The 19975-nt window shown below is 39.4% G+C and overlaps 1 protein-coding gene across 1 annotated transcript in view; it reads left to right on the top strand.

The window, feature by feature from the left end:
- The window catches only part of LOC103178080 (ADAMTS-like protein 1), a 162562-nt gene that overhangs the window by 126615 nt on the left and 15972 nt on the right, over nt 1-19975 (top strand). The window contains exons 21-22 of the mRNA XM_007892594.2: nt 10207-10389; nt 11938-12072. Of these exons, the coding sequence (XP_007890785.2) occupies nt 10207-10389; nt 11938-12072 (318 nt within the window). The remainder of the gene's footprint in view (nt 1-10206; nt 10390-11937; nt 12073-19975) is intronic.

Below are 19975 nucleotides of genomic sequence, written 5' to 3'. Positions count from 1 at the left end.
ATGGGCCGAAGGGGTTTCTTCTGAACCAATCTTGCGATCTTATGATCTTGTGGTTGTGGTGATGGGTGGCTTGGATGATTTCCATCAGTACAATGGCAGTTTTCAAGCCCCGGTGGACAGCCAGCTCTTTCTAAGACAGTAATAATAATGATAATCCTTCCATTTGATATGGCGTCTTACTACATTGTCGAGACATCACAAAGCGCTTCATAGGATTTACTGTAAAGTGATTTGATTGTGTATTTTGTTGGCAAATGTCCACCAAAAAACATTAACTAGGTCTTGATGTTGTAAGAACTGATACAGTCATTCTTGACCTTAGACGTCAACTCCCAGAGAATGGATCAGAAGAGACATCTGTTGAAGAGAAAGTTTTCTTAGGATAACACGAGTAACTAAGGGGCACTTGATTTGAGAGAAATAGACAAGAATGGACAAAAAACAGACAGTGGCATCTATTCTGTGGCTTGTGTTAACCTTGTGTATATACATGTGCACTGAGGAAATTACAAATGCTCCTAATTATGCAATTAACAAGGGGTGAAAGGGATTTTATTATATAATTAATAACCATTTTAATGTGGTTGTAAGTTACATAATTAAGGGCAACTGTAATTCCCACTGTAGACATGTGTTTGCACATGGCGTGTAATAGACCCCAGAGGGAAACAATTAATACTCAGAGAGGAAAAAGGAGAGATGGAGATTCAGAACCATGTGATCATGAAGGGCAGGTAATCAGAACAGATGGAAACTACTATGAAAACTGGGCCAAACATTGGAGCAGTAGAACAGAAAGATAGCGGGGGCTGAGAGACTGTGGGAGTGTGTCCTTGTGCAGGAGATCTATGGTTGTATAGGCAATATGTTTAAGGAATATGACAGAATTCTTTGTCTGCATCTGTAACTGCTGCGTGGCTGACAGCAATAATAGCCTCAATGTAAACAGAGTTTACTACAGGGAATGACATGTATGTCCCACAGCGTTGCCTGACCTCAGCTTGGACCTGAGATCTCAACAGAGCTGAAATCTCGTAATTCTGCATGACATGCAAGGGATACCCTGGATAAACCCAGTTTATGTCACAGAAGCTTTGGGCAGGAGCTTCAGAGATAACACCATCCAAGCTCTTTGCCTATGACAGTTTCCCTTGCATATAATAGTAGTATAGAACATGAACCGTTTCAGCAATTGTTCAGCCAACAGTACATGAGGAAGGAGACTGCAACAAAAATACTCTAGTGCCCTCTTGTGGTGCATTAACAAGTCCGTAAATGTAACCTCTGCGGAATACAATTTGAACAGGAGTTGAAACCCATTTTAGTCCTTTGAAAAACATGCATGGCTTAAGAGTTTCAAACCGGACTTTTGAAAGGTATCCTTCCAGCCAGAAAACAAAAGGTTCTTGCATCATATCCGCAGTCAGATCAGTTTGGAGAGGTACATAATACTCTAAATGAGATTATAATATAATTCAATTGTATTAGTACAATTTACATTTAAATAGCACCTTTCACATTGGGACGATGTCTCAAAACACGTGGCCACTAATCCCCAAAATAAATTGGACATTTACTTCAAATATCTTTGCGGAAGATAATAATTCCTTTAAAAATTAAAATAATAAATTGGTCACTTCAAATCATTACTGTTCGTGGGACACTGCTGTGGGCAATTGGCTGCCGCGTTTCACCCACAAAATATACAGTCAATTCACTTTACAGTATATTCTGTGAAGCGCTTTGAGACGTCACGAAGATGTGGTAAGGCACTATATCAAATGCAAAGATTATTATTGTAAGATTGATGTGTTAAGATTAGCTGCCAGGTTTGCCTACAAGTAGACAGTCACTGCATTTCACAGCAAAATCCTGTGAAGCGATTTGATACATCTTAAAGAAGTGATAAGGCGTCATATCAAATACAAAGCTTATTTTTATTGTTAATTCGCCTCACGCCAGGTAAACTTAGTAGAAAGTCAATCCTGAGGCTGTTTATAAAACCAACTGCAACTTGGGTTAAAACAAACTTTTAAAACTCTTCAAATTCTTAAAACAAACCTGGAAAAACTATATCTAGTATTAAAATTAAACTGTCTTCATTCTTGCCTTTGACTCTACCATTGCATTGAATTTATGAAGGCTCCCTGTTTTCATGAAACACTGTTTGACATTTTTTTTAAGAATGAAGGTGAGTCAAGTACCATTTTCGTCACCATTACATTACTTGCAAACATTTTATTGCATTGGTCAAACATTGGAGAAAAAGGTTTTCCAAACAATTATTTTACGCAGATGATGCCCCTTTTAAAGCTGAACCATGAGCCGTCTTAATGTCTTGTAAATTAATATTTTATATTGCACTCTTACTTTCTGGCTTTAGTTTACAATGCTCTGCACATTTTCTGTTTATATGGCGTACAAGTGTGCATTTGTAGGAAAATTGCATGATTTCATTTTAAATCTATAATTTTCCGATTGAAGCCTTCAATAAGTGCTTTGATTGCTCCTACAAGTCCCGAAAGTCTACAGGAGTACTGGTTACTCTTGTAATCGTTTCCCTTTTTTTAATTTTAACGCTGTATCGATCCAGTGCTATACTTTACTGACTATTAGTGAATCTTTACCTCAGTCATCAGCTGCCAATGTGGAACATTGTCAACAACTCTATGATAATCTGAGGAGATGATACAAACTGTAGTGTAATTGTATACCAGGTCAGCAATATCTTCAAAAATCCTTGTCCCTTTACAATACAATACAAATTTACATTTAAACAGTGACTTTCACATCGGGAGGAAGTTTAAAAGTGCTTAACAATCCTGGCTTGGAACCTGAGCTGAGGGTGGGAGCCGAGGGTGATAGGGTGGGGAAGGATCACCCAAAGTGCAGTCAAAGATGTGTATCTTGAGATGGACCTCGAAAATGGTGAAGGAGGAGTGAGTCGGAGAGACTCTGTGATGGAATTCCAGAGAGTGAGGACAAAAAAGATGGAAAACCCAATCTCCAATGGTGGGATGAGTAACAATATTTAAAAAAGACCTCCCTTTCTTAAAAATTTTGATTTTGACAGAGTGTGCGAATGAATGCTTGGGAGTGGCATAATTTGACTGACTGACCCTTATAACAAGTTATTATTATGCCATTTCCAAATTATGCCATTTCCATGTCATGTACACAATCTTTCAAAATTAAGATATTTTTTCAGCATCCAAGGTTTATAATCTTCGTGTACGCCTCGTAACCCTTTCATTAAGAAAAAAAAGATTGATAGCTGCATTCCAATCCTCTGGAATCTCGCCCAAAATTTAATTTAGAATATACAAGTTAAAGCATCACTGATTTGAGAATCCATCTATTCTAATAGTCATGGGTGGAGCTGGGGGCTTTGGCTGTTAAACGGCATTTAACCTTTGTATACTATTGTTATGAATCCTGTCCAGCTCTCTCTCTGCTGTCTCTACAAATCTGTTTTCTCTGCAATCTTCTGTACCAATCTTAGATTCTGTGTTTCTCTTGGCTTCTCCAGCTAATTTTTGTCCTGCTTTTATTTATATTTAAAATGCAACCAGTCCTCGTGCCTAATATTTAAGATTTAAGACTGATGCAAAACTTACTGTTTTACAGCTTTCAGGTATCTTGTCTGATCCTTCTTTTAAATAGCACACAACTACAGAACATATGCCCACGGAACCATCCAATCTCTATTAACAATTGGAGGATCTCCAGGACAGTACACCAAGCCCTGATGCACAGTTAGAGAGCAGAAACTTTCAAATGCTCACTGACAGGGATTTACAGTACTGCTCAGGTGTTCTGCCAAAGGCATTTGTGTAATTGCTCATGATCATTTAAATTATGCATGCAATTGTCTTGGGAATTTCAGCGCTGATCAAGATAAGAGATGACAGGATGTCAGGCAGGGAAAGATCAGATGCAGCGTAAAACTTTCTCTTTTGCACCAACCACAAATGATAAAAGATTGCTACGCACCAGTCCACACCAGGCATCCTTCTGACCTCTGAATGAAATCACCATCATAGTGGCAGATCAAGTTTGTGCCCTGGACCTCTGCCAATTAGTAACTGGATCAAAAATCTGAGGAGTCTTAGTTCAGACACAAGTTTTGGAGCCAGCAGAAAGAAATGCCCCTGTCAACCTAGTTGGGATTGAGATACACATGACACATGAAAAGGGCAGTGATCTAACCCACTACACCAAACTCTAATTTATATCTTCACATGTATGCACAAACTCATACCTGCACACGTATATACACATTACAGATGAAATAGGATATTGCAGGTTGATGCTGAGGTGCCTGAGGTGGGAAAACACTTGCAAGAGCCAAGCAGGAAGATCTAGTTTTGTTGACATTCAACTGGAGGAAGTTAGAGCTCATCTAGGACTTGATGTCTGACAGGTAATTGGTCACAACCAAATTCATTCTGGAATCAAGGGGAGAGGCAGAGAGATAAAGTTAGGTGTCATGCACATAAATGTGGAAATGTACCATATGCCTATGACTGATGTTACCAACTGGGAGCATATAGATGGCAAAAATGAGAGGACCAAGGATAGAGCCCTCGGGAACGCTGTATGTGACTGTGTGAGGGTGGGTGGGAGAAACCATTGGAAGAGGCAAAGTGGGACAGATAAGAGTGAACAAAAACAACAACAAATCCCATTTGTATAGCACCTTTCATGTCAGGAGGACATCCCGAAGTGCTGCAACCAGGAAAAGACAGAATCATGGAGGTAAAGCAAGAAGGAGAAACAGTGGAGCAAAGGTGGAGCGGTCGACTATGTCAAAGATGGCAGGAAGATCAAGGAGATCAAAAAGACAGAGAAAGCCCTTGTCACAGATGGAAAGGATGTCATTGGTACCTTTGACCAGGGCAGCCACAATGCTGTGGTTGGGGCAGATTGAAAGGGCTCAAGGAAGTAGTGTTGCGAAAGGAAGGAACAAAGCTAGGAAGCAATGATTCATTCCAGCACTTTGGAGAGGAGCAGGTTTGACATGATGAGAGTGGGTTTGAGAGGAGGGTTATTGTAGCAGAGCAGAGGGTGAGGTTCACAAGGTGAATTGGATGGGACACGAAGAGGGGAAAATGGGTGGTTAGGAGCAGTGTGAGGGTGGGAGTCAAAGCCGGTAGTGGGTTTCATGCAGGAGAGGGACGAGGGAGAAATGGGGTCGAAAGTGAGGCAGAAGTGAGGAAGATGGAGTGGAAGCCGGAGCAGAGGGGGTGGGGAGCCAGAGGTATTTGACTGAATTTACTCAATTTTGCTCCCAATATTTCTAAGGTATTAGTTTCATAATTAGTTCAATGTGGATCTAACAACTTTAGATGTGGTTCAAATACCTTTCACTTTGCAGGCAGTTTGTGTTGGTGACTGGCTGTGCACTGTTGGAACAGCCTCTGTAATTAAGACTTGATATATAAAAAAAACCTAACAACTCACCTGAGTGAGAAAGGTTTAATGAAGTGCTAGAATCATGCAAAAGTAATTTCCCAATTGGATTTAAGCTGGTCCGACATGGGAAACATATTTTATTGAATCACATTGCAACAAGCTCCTCATTGCTCTGTAGGTGAAATGCATTGCCTTTTGTACCATTTGGACATTGAGGAGAAATTCCACCTGGATCTAGACTTACTCTATTTATGTAGCATTTTAGAGTGTTCAGAGTTGTTGAATTCAGTCTTACATTAGCTTTGAAGTCAGTTTTCTTTATTCCTTAAAAGAATTGAAGTTGTTTTTCAAAATGAATGCTGTATATAAGAATTTCCCTATTTCCAGACACTCTGAAATGTTAAATAAATAGAGTAAATCTAGACCCAGGTGGAATTTCTCCCCTGCAGACCACAATGTCACAGGTTCAAATTCCAATCTGTGCTGAGTTTAACTGAACTCAGCCACAATGCTACATTTGGCATCAATGCTCCTGACTTGGGTTCCCACTTTTAATCTAGAGATTTATGCTGCAAAAGATGTGTGTGGTGTGTGTATGTCAGATGAGGACAGTGATCCAGAATTTGGCAAATTCTTCAATAATGAAACCTTTTTCTGTGTAAGTTATTTTATCAATTATGGAAAATCGCCTTAAAAGCTTAGACTGGACTCAACAACTTACTGTATTCTGCACATTCTGAGACCCTCTCGACTCTCTTCCCCCTCCTCGCTCCCTCCCTTCCCTCCCCTTACCCTGACCATTTCCCCCCTCCTCGCTCCCTCCCTTCCCTCCCCTCACCATTTCCCCCTCCTCGCTCCCTCCCTTCCCTCCCCTCACCCTGACTATTTCCCCCCTGCTCGGGTCATGACCCAACTGTGCAGCGCCTTGGGATGTCCTCCTGACGTGAAAGGCGCTTTATAAATGGAATCTTGTTGTTGTTGTTGTTGTTAAGGAAATAGAGTAATTATAGACCCAGGTGGAATTTCTCCTATCAATATCCTATCCTACTGTAGAGGGTATCGTAGCTGAGTCAGAGTATTTCTGAACCTGACACTTTCCTGAATGAATCAAAGGATAATGATAGGGAGTGAGAACTCTAGCCTATTTTCTTCTCCCTCAGCCTAACAGCAATAAAGACAACTGTTGTACCTTTATTGCTGTCCAACTGAGATCAACCAACTCAGTACAGACTGGATATCAAACTAGCAGCCTTCTGGTCTATATGAATACACTATGTTACCTTAACCCACAAGGCTGTTACGCAGCTATACTACACTCCACAATGTACAATGTAGGCACAGTTGTTGTGTATGCTGTTCAGCACATCTTCGGTCACTAGCAGCACCATTATCGAACTTAGTGTATCAATTTCAGATGGATTGGCTTACATCTGTACTGTAGTGTATTGAAGCTTTCCCAAAAAGTTTTTAAAAAGTGAAAGAAAACATCAGAGAACTGTCCCCCAGTTGTCATTGTCTGTCATTGTCTATACGTTGTCTGCTTTGCTCTATTCACTCTGGTGTGACGACCACTGAAGAAATCTTTAGATCGTTACCATTCTGGAACTTCAGGTTGATAATCAATCTAATGTGTGCAGTAAATTATAGGGAACTGGGTAGTTTTATTTAAAAAATACTCCAGGGAGAGCTCTTAAAATTGTTTTATTGCTTTTCCATGATGAATGCCAAGGTATCAACCCTTACTGCACTATAGATAAGTTAAGACACCAAAGCATAATCTAGTTTTCCTTGCCCTATCATACCTTACCTAGTGAATGTATTTCACCTGTTGCAGACAGTAATGTGTATTTACAATTTATTCTTAATATTTTTTAATTTAATTAAGAAAAGATTTTGGAGATACTTTCAAATAAGTTGAAGATCAATTTTTGGAAGATAGAAGTAAAGGCAACTGAGTAAATTCTCGTGGGGAGCAATTTTATTTGGATTTAGATTTACTCTATATTAGAAAATTAAACAATGTGGAAAATTGTTGAATTCGGTCTTGAATTTGAAGTCGGTTTTCTATGTTTCTTAAAATAACTTACTGACCAGCTAAGTAAAGGTTGAATTTAAGAATTTGTTACATTCTGAATGTCTCTGAAATGCTACATAAAGAGAGTAACTTAGAGCCAGGTGAAATTTTCTACTCAGTACAAGGTGATATTATCAACGGTTATCATAAGTCACATTTTCCACTTCAGTGGTTCAAAAAAGATTATTTTTAAAAAGGGTTAGAATAGATTAAGTTAGAATTCATGGAATAAAAGTTGGAGATAAAAGGGAAATCAACAATCATTGTTTTATTATTTTATATCAAAAGTGTTTCAAAAGTTTATTTTGTATTTTAAAATTCAGAGGAGGGAAGAATCGTGACCTGTGATGTAATTAGCACTAGTTGTAATTAATACATCACAATTCTTAATTATTTCTCAATATTACAGTGGAGGTCTATTTTGCACCCCAAATCCATGGATTGAACTAATGCAAATGCGTGTATATAGAGATAGAGGGACTTACAAGCGCTATAAATGATATGATTAACAACCAGTGTAAAGATACTAGAGACTGAAATCCTTCACATAACATTTGGTATTAAGTACTTAATTAAGGGCATGTGTTTGTGTTTCCAAGTAACTAACCTGAATCACAATTTGTTTACATTTTGCACATGATTTAAACCATCCTATGGATTTTGCACATGGTCTGTTAACACAACCCACAAGTTGGAACCCAGTAAAGACTGATTTGTATTAATTGTTAGCAAAATTAGTATGGATTGAGAACTTTAGAAACGTCTGGCCCAGGGAGATTCCTGTTTCCCTGGACCTGGTAGGTGAAGGGTTAAATGCATCTTCCTCGAAATATTTGCAGATTAACAATTGCTTCACACATCTATTTGTTCCACTGCACTGTAATTCATGAGTGTTGCTCTGCGAATATTACAGAGCACGTTGTTTGCAAATCTGCTGACAGCTCCTTCACATGGTATCCCTCCCTACTGTTAACTTGTTCAACGTAGGTTTGGCACAGGGTAATCAACTCCTTGCTTGCAATGCCATGGAGACATTGTTCCTGTTTGCCCTGTCTTGTATTTACATCTTCTGAATTTCGTCTCATACTGAGTTGCATCAAATAGAAGCATCTGTTGATTCTCAATGAAGAAATAATTCCAAAGTTATTTCAAATTCTGAGCCAACACATTCTACTTTTAAATCCATGTGTGTAATAATTAATCCAAATGTGGGGGGGTTAACTCTTCCAATACTGAAAGGGTGAATTGGCTTTTTAACTCTAGTCCAATACAACAAGATTACATTTATATAGCGCCTTTCACGTCGGGAGGATGTCCCAAGGCGCTGAACAGACAGAGTTTCGGACCCGAGCTGAGGGTTGGGGAACGGGGGAGGGCAGGGAGGGAAGCAGGGAGATCGAAAGCACGGTCGAAGAGGAGGGTCTTGAGGTGGATCTTGAAGGTGGAGAGGGAGGCGGCGAGACAGAGGGACTACGGGATGGAATTCCAGAGGGTGGGTGCAGAGTGGAGGAAGGCCCGCCTGCCGATAGTGGGGTAAACAGGCGGGGCCTGTGAAGCAGGCCAGAGCCCGCTGAGCGGAGGGAGTGTTGGTTAGAGCACTCGAAAGCAAAGGGACCCGGGTTTCATTCCCAAGCAGGGCATAACCTTCGTCAAGTTACCTTACTCCACACTCTTCTGTTTACCCAGCAGTAAGCGTGAACCTGATTGTTAGCCAATTGACAAATCGTTTCTGGGGGCAATAATCACTTACTTTTCACCCACAAAATACATAGTCAATCCACTTTACAGTATATTTGAGACGTCTGAAAGATTATTATTATAAATATTCACTTTATTTTTCTACAAACATTCAAAACAAACTGGATGCCCATATGTTTGTAATGGAAATACTGTAAAATAGAGGCCTGATCATTGCATCCTTAGAAAGTTCTAAACAATTTGAAACTGTTTTCCATTTGAGTGCAAAAATGTTGCCAGAGTCCCAAGAGTGTTAAAAGCATAAATTTATGAAACATATCTTATCCATTAAAGTAATTTGTATATAAGGCTCATAAAAGCAAACACAGCTGTTCCATAAAAATGTAAACACACACAAGGTTCATTGTCATCTGTTTTATTTACATCTCTATTTATTGTCCTTCAAACGCTATACATTTTGCAACAAAAGCGTGACTCAGGAAGAGGCCTGTGATTGTTTCTCACCACTCTGGAGGGTGCATTGCGAAATATATGATTAACCATTTTATCTGATGTTTATTCAATGCTGATATCTTTGAAACTTATTTCGAGCACAGTCTGGTTAAACAGTGGAGAAGCTCAAATTGGTCCAAAAATGATCCTGAGCAAAAAAAAGCATTTATTCTTGCCTGTCCCATTTACAGGTTTTAATAGGAATGGCGAAAGATTGATGTTTCATAATAGAATTGATAACATGCTTGATCGATATCAAATGAGTTTTTAAGCATCTTTTTTTTATCCCAATAAACATAATTAAAAATATTCACAGGTCAAATAAGTCTAATTCTGAGTGATTTCTGACACTTGTGAAACTACAAGAAGATGTGATATTATCCATATTTGAAGCATCAGCCAAGTTGTGTCTTGTTCATTCCATGCCTGGTCGTGAAACCCCAGGCAGATCATGATGACTTTGCATTTCAAACTTCATCGAGAGAAGAGGAAGTTTTATTTATTTTCATGTTGTCTTGTTTTTACAGGTCTGCCTCAGCCCAGAATCACCTGGACAAAAGACAAGAGCAGACTTCACACTAACACCAGCCATTTTCAGAATGGATCCCTCGTGATCCTCAATGTCACCCTAATCAATCAGGGCCTCTACTCCTGTCAGGCATCTAATGCTCTTGGCCAAGCAATAGAAACCACACGACTGCTGGTGAAAGGTACAATAGATGTCCATACAAGCATAGACTTAATGACTGAAAAGTGTTCTGTGTGATGTGATAATTGTCAGTCATGAACAATTTCCTTCCTCTCCCCATCAGCAAAATTTTATTATGAATTCTAAAACTTTACAAAATTGTTCATGTTCATCTTCAATCTTAAATTTGAAGGCAATGTCTTGAGACTAAAATCAAGAGAAAATTCAGGACGTGTTGCCTCAATTCGGGGTGCTCATGTATTATGATCAAACTAGGGGCCAGAAATACCATCCAGTTCTAGATTTACTCTATTCATCTCGCATTTCAAAGGGCCCAGAATTTGGCAATTTTTAAAATTTAAATTATGGTTTAATTTTTGTTAGTTCTTTTAAGAACTGGTGTCAAGGTTAGAGCTGATTTCACCAATTCGCCAAATTCTGGACTCTGAAATGCCGCATAAATAGAGTAAATAAGCAATTTGAGGCGTTCTCCCAATGTGGAAAGTGCAATATAAATGTAAATTGGATTGTAATGTAAATCTAAACCTGGGTGGAGTTTCTACCTCCAAGAAGTTCACAATGTGCGCAATTGGCTGCCGCGTTTCACCAACAAATTATATAGTCAATTCATTTATATTCTGTGAAACGTTTTGAGACATCTCAAAGATGTGATAAGGCGTTATATCAAATGCAAGGATTCTTATTATTAATGTAGTTAATGTGATGATATTACACTTTGATTTCAAGACAGAGTAATTCTACTTGATGTTCAGTACCATGTTTATCAAAACCTCCCTTTCCTTTGCCTTTCGATATTCGATATTTTTGCAGCATTTGTTTATTTATTGTCATTTGGTACATCTGCTGATGGATGCTTTCAGTGTTGATGATTCGCATTGTGAGAAGACATTTACTGAACAAACATTGTCTGCAGACTGAACTACAACTGTCTGAGCTGCTTTAGGCTCTTTATATAAGATTAATGGACCTGAGTTCCAGTTCTCTTGTTGGAGTTAGCAATACCATAGCAGCACAGTTCAATGGCATCATAACACACCTCACCAGCTGTCTAAATATCCTGTTTTCTTCTAGGTTTTTAGTTAAACACCTTTCACTCAACACTCAATATATTTGCCCACAAAATACATAAGCGCAACATTTTATAGTATATCCTGTGAAGTTCTTTGAAAAGTCTTGGTGACATGATAAGGCTTAATAGTAAATGCAAGGATTATTTATTTATTATTATATGGCCCTCCACTGTAGTACTGAAGGGCACTGCATTGTCAAGGGGTTTTGGATGAGACGTTAAACCGAGATCTCATCTGCCTGTTGAAGTTCAGATAGATATTAAAGATCCCATGACACTTTTCAAGAAGTGAATGGACTTTCTGCCTAGGTACTGTGGCCAGGAATCCTCAAGTAAAATTAGTCATACACCTCAGTATTGGTGATGGGACAGCTGCAATATTTGTCCACATACACAGTTTACACAAATTGCTGTAAAGTGCTTTGAAACATTTCAATTTATAAGGCCTCCATAAAAATTCAAGGTCTTCTTTTTCTTAAGATCCCCCAAGAGAATTTCCAGAATCCAAAGAGTTGAAGGCAGCATTTGCTGTTGCAGGATACAACGTTCACACAGTGCTTGCTACAACTCGTGGAGCCAAGCAGGTGTTGAGCTCTGGAAACACTGTGCTGGTCGGTAAGTCATGGCTCTAGTGAGCTTTATTTTTACATACATCACATTTTATTTTGGAGAGAATACTATTCATAAGGAGGTAGAGGAGGGGAAAGCAATAGAGGCTACAATACAATGTAATCCCAGCACTTTCCAGCACAACTCGTTTCACGGATAAGACTATTGAATTGATCAATCCATCCATCGTTTGTTATTTTAACAATCCATTGTTTTTTAATGAACATACCTAATGGTAAGTTACACTGACTTGGTCTTGGGTTTAGAGAGCAGATGACACAAAACTTGGGAACGTGGTAAACAGTGGTACGATGGTAGCAGACTACAGGAGGACATAGACAGACTTGTTAAATGGGCAGACACGTGGCAGATGAAGTGTAATGCAGAGAAGTGTAAAGTGATGCATTTTGGGAGGAAGAATGAGGAGAGGCAATATACACAAAATGGTACAGTTTTAAAGGGGGTTCAGGAGCAGAGAGACTTGGGGGTTCACATACACAGGTCTTTGAAGGTGGCAGGACAGGTTGATATAGCAGTTAAAAATGCAAATGGGATCATTGGCTTTATAAATAGAAGCAAAGAAGTTCTGCTAAACGTTTATAAACCAGTAAATAAGGCCTCAGCTGGAGTATTGTGTCCATTTCTGGGCACCACACTTTAGGAAGAATATCAAGGCCATTGAAAGGGTCCAGAGGAGATTTGCCAGAATGGTATCAGGGATGAGGGACTTTATCGAACGTAAGCATTATAATTATAATGATTGTTATTATAAAGGTGATCTGGTGTTCTGCAAATGGAGAAAAGCCGCCTTGGTCAAGGACCGAGTATAGGTTTGAAACAGATCTTAGGATAAAAAAAACACTAAGGTTGCGCACTGGCTCAATGAGTTTGTGTGAGCAACTGGGTAGGTTGATGAGGTTGGAGTCAGAGGCAAAGAGGTGTTAGAAAGAGCTGAGGAGAATGCCTTTGTTTTGTTGACATTGAGCTGAAGGAAGTGGGGGCTCATTCAGTTGATGTCTGAAAGACAATCGGAACAGCAGTGGTTGTGGAATCGAACAAAGATATAAAGCTGTGTGTCATTCAAATATCATAGAATTATACAACACAGAAGGAGGCCATTTGGCCCATCGTGTCTGTGCCAGTTCTTTGAAAAGAGCTTTACAATTCAATCCCACTCTCCCACTCTCTCCCCATAGCCCTGCGAACTTGTCCTCTCCAAATAATTATCTACTTCTCTCTTAAAAGTTGTTATCGAATCGGCTTCCACCACCCTTTCAGGCAATGCATTCCAGATCCCAACAACTTACTGTGTGAAAACATTTCTCCTCACCTCCCCCCTGTTTCTTTTAACAACTATTTTAAATCGGTGCCCTCAGGTTACCGATCCACCCACCAGTGGAAATAGTTTCTATTTGTTCACCCTATCGAATCCCCTCATAATTTTGAAATGATCTATTCTATATAATTCTGTTAAGTCTCCTCTTAACCTTCTCTGCTCAAAGGAGAATAATCCTAGCTTCTGTAGCCTCTCCTGATAACTGAAGTCCCTCATTCCTGATACCATCCTGGTAAATCTGCTTTGCACCCTCTCCAATGCTTTGACATCCTTCCTAAAGTGTGGGGCCCAGAACTGAACACAGTCTCTAGCTGAGGCCTAACCAGTGTTTTATAAAGGTTCATCATAACTTCCTGACTTTTGTATTCTATGCCCCTATTTATAAAGCCTAGTATCCCGTATGCTTTTTTAACAGCCTTATCTCCCTGTCCTGCCACCTTCAAAGATTTACTTATATGAACCCCCAGGTCTCTGTTCCTTCACCCCCTTTAAGATTCTACCATCAGCTTATATTGCTTCTCCTCATTCTTCCTCCCAAAATTCATCACTTTGCATTTCTCCACATTAAACTGCAGTATATCTGTAGTGGACCCCATACTTGTTGATGGCACCAAGATGGGGCATGTCGATAAATAAGACAAGAGGACTAAGCTTAGAGCTCTTGGTTTGACTGCAGATGACTCTATGGGGCCAGGAAGAGAAGCACTTAGGAGTGGAACAAGCAAAGAACACAAACAAAGGCTTCATTTGTGTTATGGGGGGAGGGGGCATAGTCTGTGGAGAAATGGAAGTGGAGATATAGGAGTGGATATATTCTGCAGTGCTTGCTTGATTACCTTTGGGCATCGGGGAGTATTGATGCAGACCTTTACTACAGAAGATGGAGTGGTTGTGGTGGATTCCATGACAGGCAGGTTATGCTTGGTCTGCGGAACAAGAGGGCTTGATGGGCCAAATGGCCTTTTATCATTCCGTGCTTCTAAATCTGGGAACGCGCACCTGTTTCCATGAGTTTTGGAGCTGTCCCAGTATTTCCTTTTGGAAAGAGGTTATTGTTTTCACTCAACTTTGGGAAAGAATCCTAATTAATCTTTCTCCAACAGCTCACGCACTGAGATTTGTTCCAGGCCCTATGTAAAACACAAGTGCCTGCAAGTTGTTTAGTGAGGTCTTATTCTCTGCCCCTACACTGAAAGGAGTCAGCCCTTTCCTCGCTGTAAATAAATGTAGATTCACAGTACATTCACAATTGGATTCTTTTACAGCTCTGACTTGGTATTCTATGAAAATAAACCTGCTTGGGGGGCTATGAATATGGTTTACCTTACCTCATGGGGCTCAGTCCGTAGTTACCTACAGTTGGTCTGCTTGCCTGCCTGCCTCCCTGTCTCTCTCTGTCTCTCGGTCTCCTTGCCTATTTGTCTCCTTGTCTATCTATCTGTCTTCCTGCTTGTCCTTTGGATCATTTTTTGACATCCTGGATACAATGCTGCTTGTGTCGCAATTCTTAACCCAGGTCTTTGCTACGCTGGATCTGCAAGCAGGTCTGTCTTTCACAAATCCAAGGTATCCAGGACCTCCAGATTAATTGTTTTTAACAGATGTGCCTTTTCTTATCATTTCCCTCTCTGGATGCAACACATGAAACACTACTGTTTGGTGAAGTTGGTGTGTAAGGGATCTGCTTCTAAGTGGTTTGAAAAACTGGGGCTTTTTTCTTTAGAGCTCAGAAGGCTGTGAGGCAGTTGATGGAGATATAGAAGATGATGGGAGGCTTAGATAGGGTGGACAGAGAAAGATTATTTCTGGGGTCATGGGGTCTAGAACTAGAGGGAAGAGATTTAAAATGCGAGCGAGGAAGTCCAGAACGGATGTTAGGAAACTGTGTTTCATACAGACAGTGATACGATTGTGGAATTCTCTGCCACAGTCAGTTGTGGTGGCAGCAATCATGTGCACATTCAAAAAAAGACTAGACACATGATTAAGTGAGAATAAAGTTGAGGGATATGGGGAAGAAGTCGGGATATGGGACTAGGGAATAAGATCTCGGATGGACACTCATTGTAGTATAAACACCAGCTGGACAGGATGGGTGAGTGGGCCATTTCTGAGCGGTACCTTCTGTGAATCTATGAATTCTCTGAAAGGACTTTTTTCAAACTGACCATCAGGAAATGCAATAATGCAATCGAGGGGGTGCACCCTTTGAATAACCTTATTTTATCCTTGGGGAAAGCACCAGGGCCCTAAAATTTTGCCTCGACTTAGCCTCTAAAATCATTTTGTCAATAAATTTAAGATCATGCAGCTTTTGTGGAAAGAATATGGAAAATTCTTAAATTCACTGTTAATGTGGAAGCCTTTTTTTCAGGAGTGAGTGAAATAGATTTCAGTATTAAGCCTCTTTGCAAGGCTCATTGCATTATTATCTTGCCTCATGTAGTCAATGGGCTCTTTTAATGCCTATATTTGCTACCATTTGTTCAAGCTTGTTATAAATTAACTGCAGTGTTTATGCCACACATCAAGCCACTGTCTTCATGAACTACAGATTTCTAAGGTAATTATATCAGACTTCAGATAAAATGGCATTGTGAAAAGCATGTCAGAGTAAAGACCCACTTCCAGACTCCCTATTTGTATAGTGTACTCTCTATGCACTGTTTATTAAAATAGAAGAATAAATGGAGAGTTTACAGAACATAAAGGGAGACAAGTTATCTAATATGGATATTGGAGCCAAGATTTTGATAGTCAGTATGACCCACATGGGATTTTCTGTACAATCACAATTTATGTTACAAGGTGCTTTTATCCATAGCAAGACATCAGTAACTCTTTGCACAGAAATGCTTTTTCAACTACACAGACTGAAACTAACAACTAAGTCAACCAGGCCACCAAGCTAGAAGACGGACCTTTATAATTCCTTGCAGTGTGTTTTACAGAGAATGCTGATTGATCTGCCAAGATGTAACTATAAATCTCGACACTGACACTCCGGGCCTGATTCAAGACAAATGTTTTCAAAATTTCAACAGCATACGACAGAAATAAATCTTGAGAGTAGCACAAGATTGATTAATATCACCATCCTTTTGGCTGCATCTTTCCTTTCCTGCTATTTCCACTTCTGACATCTGTGGCAGCTTCTCCCAGAGCCTTAGCATCTGATTAGATGAAAATGCTCATGTCTAGGTCTCTGGCACAAAACAGTCAAATGGGACCGAGACAAAGAGGAAGAAGGAAATAGATTGTGCTTGTTAACATGCAATAAATAAGCTCAAGTTTTATTTTGCTTTAAGTCTCAGGAGCTTTGGCGTTTTGAATTCATTTTTCCAGAAACAAGTGATGTGTTCCTAAGTGTATTAAAATATTATCTGAAATGATTTGGCTCTGAAAAGGAGTGTAACGGTTCAAAAATTGTTATGCTTTATAAATCTGTCAGCTGAAGCAGCTTAAGCAATGTCATGCTCTATATGAATGACAATTCGGGGAGGTAAAAATGTTTGGCAGGGCTATTCTTTTAAACCATGTTCTTTCTTGCTTGCATTATTTAAGAGAAAAGAATGTCACTTTATCTTGGCAATATTACAGCCCTTTTTGGGATTTACATTTGCAAATGGTATTCTTCTGCATTAAATACGGAGCTTGTTTTATTTCTCCACTTTCATCATAAATCAATTTTTAATCTTTACTATTGTTTCCTTCCACTGGAATACTAACGGATATATCACTCCCGGCATTCAGCGAGCTAATCTCCTTATGGTGGAGTGAGACAGTGAGCTCAGTGACTTTTCCTTCCTTGTGGGTAACACCCCCAAAAACGTGCTTGGGATTCTCAGACTCACTTATTGAAACTCTTCCCAATAATAATTGAATAATTTGCATTCCATTCCTGACGTTAGGCTGCTTACACTAAAATTCATCAGTCCCATTTAAGAGAAACAAACTGAAAGATTAGAATACAACAGAATTTCACCTGCAAATACCCAGTCATTACACTTTCCAGTCTATCCTGTCAAGCTATTTCCACTTCTGACATCTGTGGCAGCTTCTCCCAGAGCCTTAGCATCTGATTAGATGATGTCTAAGTCTCTGGCACAACATAGTCAAATGGGACCGAGACAAAGAGGAAGGAGGAAATAGGTTGTGCTTGTTAACAAGCAATAAATAAGAGACATCCTCCCAACATGAAAAGATTCTATACCAAATGGAAGGATTATTACTATTAAAGCGGTTTAAACATTCACTCTGCAGTCCAGGTCCCAATGCATTCTGATATGTGTATACACCAACCACTTTCACGTTTATTGGTTCTGGTCCATTCTCATTCTCATTTCTCATTACGATCTGCCTTACCCGATGGTCCCTGAAATGAAGTTAGTTGGTTAACCTAATGCAAAGCCTTTAAGATTTAGCTCCTCTTTCTTTCAACAAAGTGATTTCACATTTAAACTCTTTACCTTCCTACTCTTCAATTGTTTTGTCTGTCTTTTTGATGGAAAGTTTAGGGTGATTTGCCCAGGGATTTCTATGAAAAGAAGTAAATCATTAGCCTGGCTCAGTTGGCAGCACGCTCGCCTCTGAGTCATAAAGTTGTGGGTTCAAAATTCACATTGGGACCTTCAACTCATATGTTCTATGCCGATACTACAATATGTTGTTGGTGAACCACTGCGTTTGGCAGAAATGCTGCCTTTGGATGAGACGTTAAATTGTGGTCACATTTATCTAATCAGGTGGATGTTAAATAACTCTTGGCACTATTCAGAAAAAGTGATACATTAGTTTTTTNAAGGTCAATGTTGTTAGCTTTTTTCCCACATTCACATTCGTGTTCAAAACAGTCACTGCACTTTACAGTATATCCTGTGAAGCGTTTTCGGATATCCTGACGTGAAAGGGGCTATACCACATGTAAGGAATATTATTATTATATTTTCAATAGTAATTTCACGGTAAATTATCCTGATTTTTCCTACCAAAAAACATAAATTTGAAGAGTTGTAAAGTAAGGGATTAGATGTGAAATCAACTTGAAGGAACAACAATATCAACAATAAACTGCATTTATATAGCACCCTCCTCATCTCAGAAAGAGGTGAGTCTTGAATCGTTGCTGAAAGATTTCAGGTCCAACCAGCTAATTTTTTCCAGATACTTTTGTTTAAAGCAGATTGTAATGAGATGTGAGAAAGCACGGAGTGAGCTAGCAAAGGACCTTGCAAATGAATCCTGGACATCTTCTGTGAGTGACTGAATGAACCAGTGAAGGAAAAGAGGTTATATTCAACAGCTGAACAATTTTATTTAAACACTTCAGTTACAGTTCAGGGTTTATTGACAGGAAATTTAAATCGAGCACATCTGCAAAATCAGATCCATGCCTCAGGTCACTTCAACTTTGGGCAGCAGTCAAAGATCTAAAGGCCCCTGAGACAGATTGCAGTCTGTTGGACAGAAAGAGTCAGAGAAGCATATTTATACCAGATTTTACATTATTCTGCAATATTTTTTTAGTTCTCTCAACGGCTTTGGCATTCTAAATATCAGAAAATACCATTTCATTGCAAAACTGTATAAGGGGCTAATGCAACCTGCATCCCAAACAGAACGCTGATTTGTAACAAAATACAACTTAAAAAGACAAGTTAGCCAACAGACTGCTGCCAGGCGTTTAACCCTTTCTGTACCATACATTGATCATTGTCATCATAAAGCACATAGGGACAAAGACAAAATTACATTTGTAAAGTGCCTTTCACATCGGGAGGACGTCGCAAGGCGCTGGGACACAGACACAATGGGCAGAATGGCCCCATTCTGTGCAGAGAATGGATTTAATTTAGTGTTTGATAGATTTCTTAAAGATGATAATAATAATAATAAGATAAGAACAATCCTTGCATTTGATAAAGGGACAAAAGGTAAATACAAACTCATCCATAGGTCCGCCAGTAAACTCTGCATAGCAATGCTGATTAAGCTCAGAGCCAGAACAGGGTTAGGTTTACCAAAAGTAGGGTATTACAGTGCCATTGGTAACTGGCCTTAGAAATTACTATACAGGTCAATTTGAATTGCTTTGATTTGACCAATGTACCTAGTTGGTAGCTATATTAATAATCAGGTAATGCCTGCATTTGTTCTAGTGCCTTAGCCTGTTATTGAGACATCTCAAAAGTTTCACAGTATAGTAACTGTATATTTGTTGGTGAATGCGGCAACCAATTTGCACACAGAAATGTCCCACAAACAGTGATGAAGTGAATGATCAATTTTATCAAGATGGTTGGCCAGGACTCCGGGAGAAACGCTTTTCTCTGTTTGAATAGTGTTGTACGATCTTTAACATCCACCTAAACAGGCAGAAGGAACTTCAGTTTAATGTCTTATCCAAAGGACAGTAATTCTGACAACACAACACCCCCAACACTGTACTGGATTGTCAGCCTAGATTATGAACTCAGAATCCTGACAGGAGGCTTCAACCCACAACCTTCTGATTCAGAGGCAAGAATGCTGCCAACTCAGACAAGTTGACACCAATGAGCTATGAGCAAAACT

This window comes from Callorhinchus milii, unplaced genomic scaffold (genome assembly GCF_018977255.1).
Source record: "Callorhinchus milii isolate IMCB2004 unplaced genomic scaffold, IMCB_Cmil_1.0 Scaffold1, whole genome shotgun sequence".
In the NCBI taxonomy this organism is placed as follows: domain Eukaryota; kingdom Metazoa; phylum Chordata; class Chondrichthyes; order Chimaeriformes; family Callorhinchidae; genus Callorhinchus; species Callorhinchus milii.
This window is presented reverse-complemented; position numbering and strand designations above follow the sequence as displayed.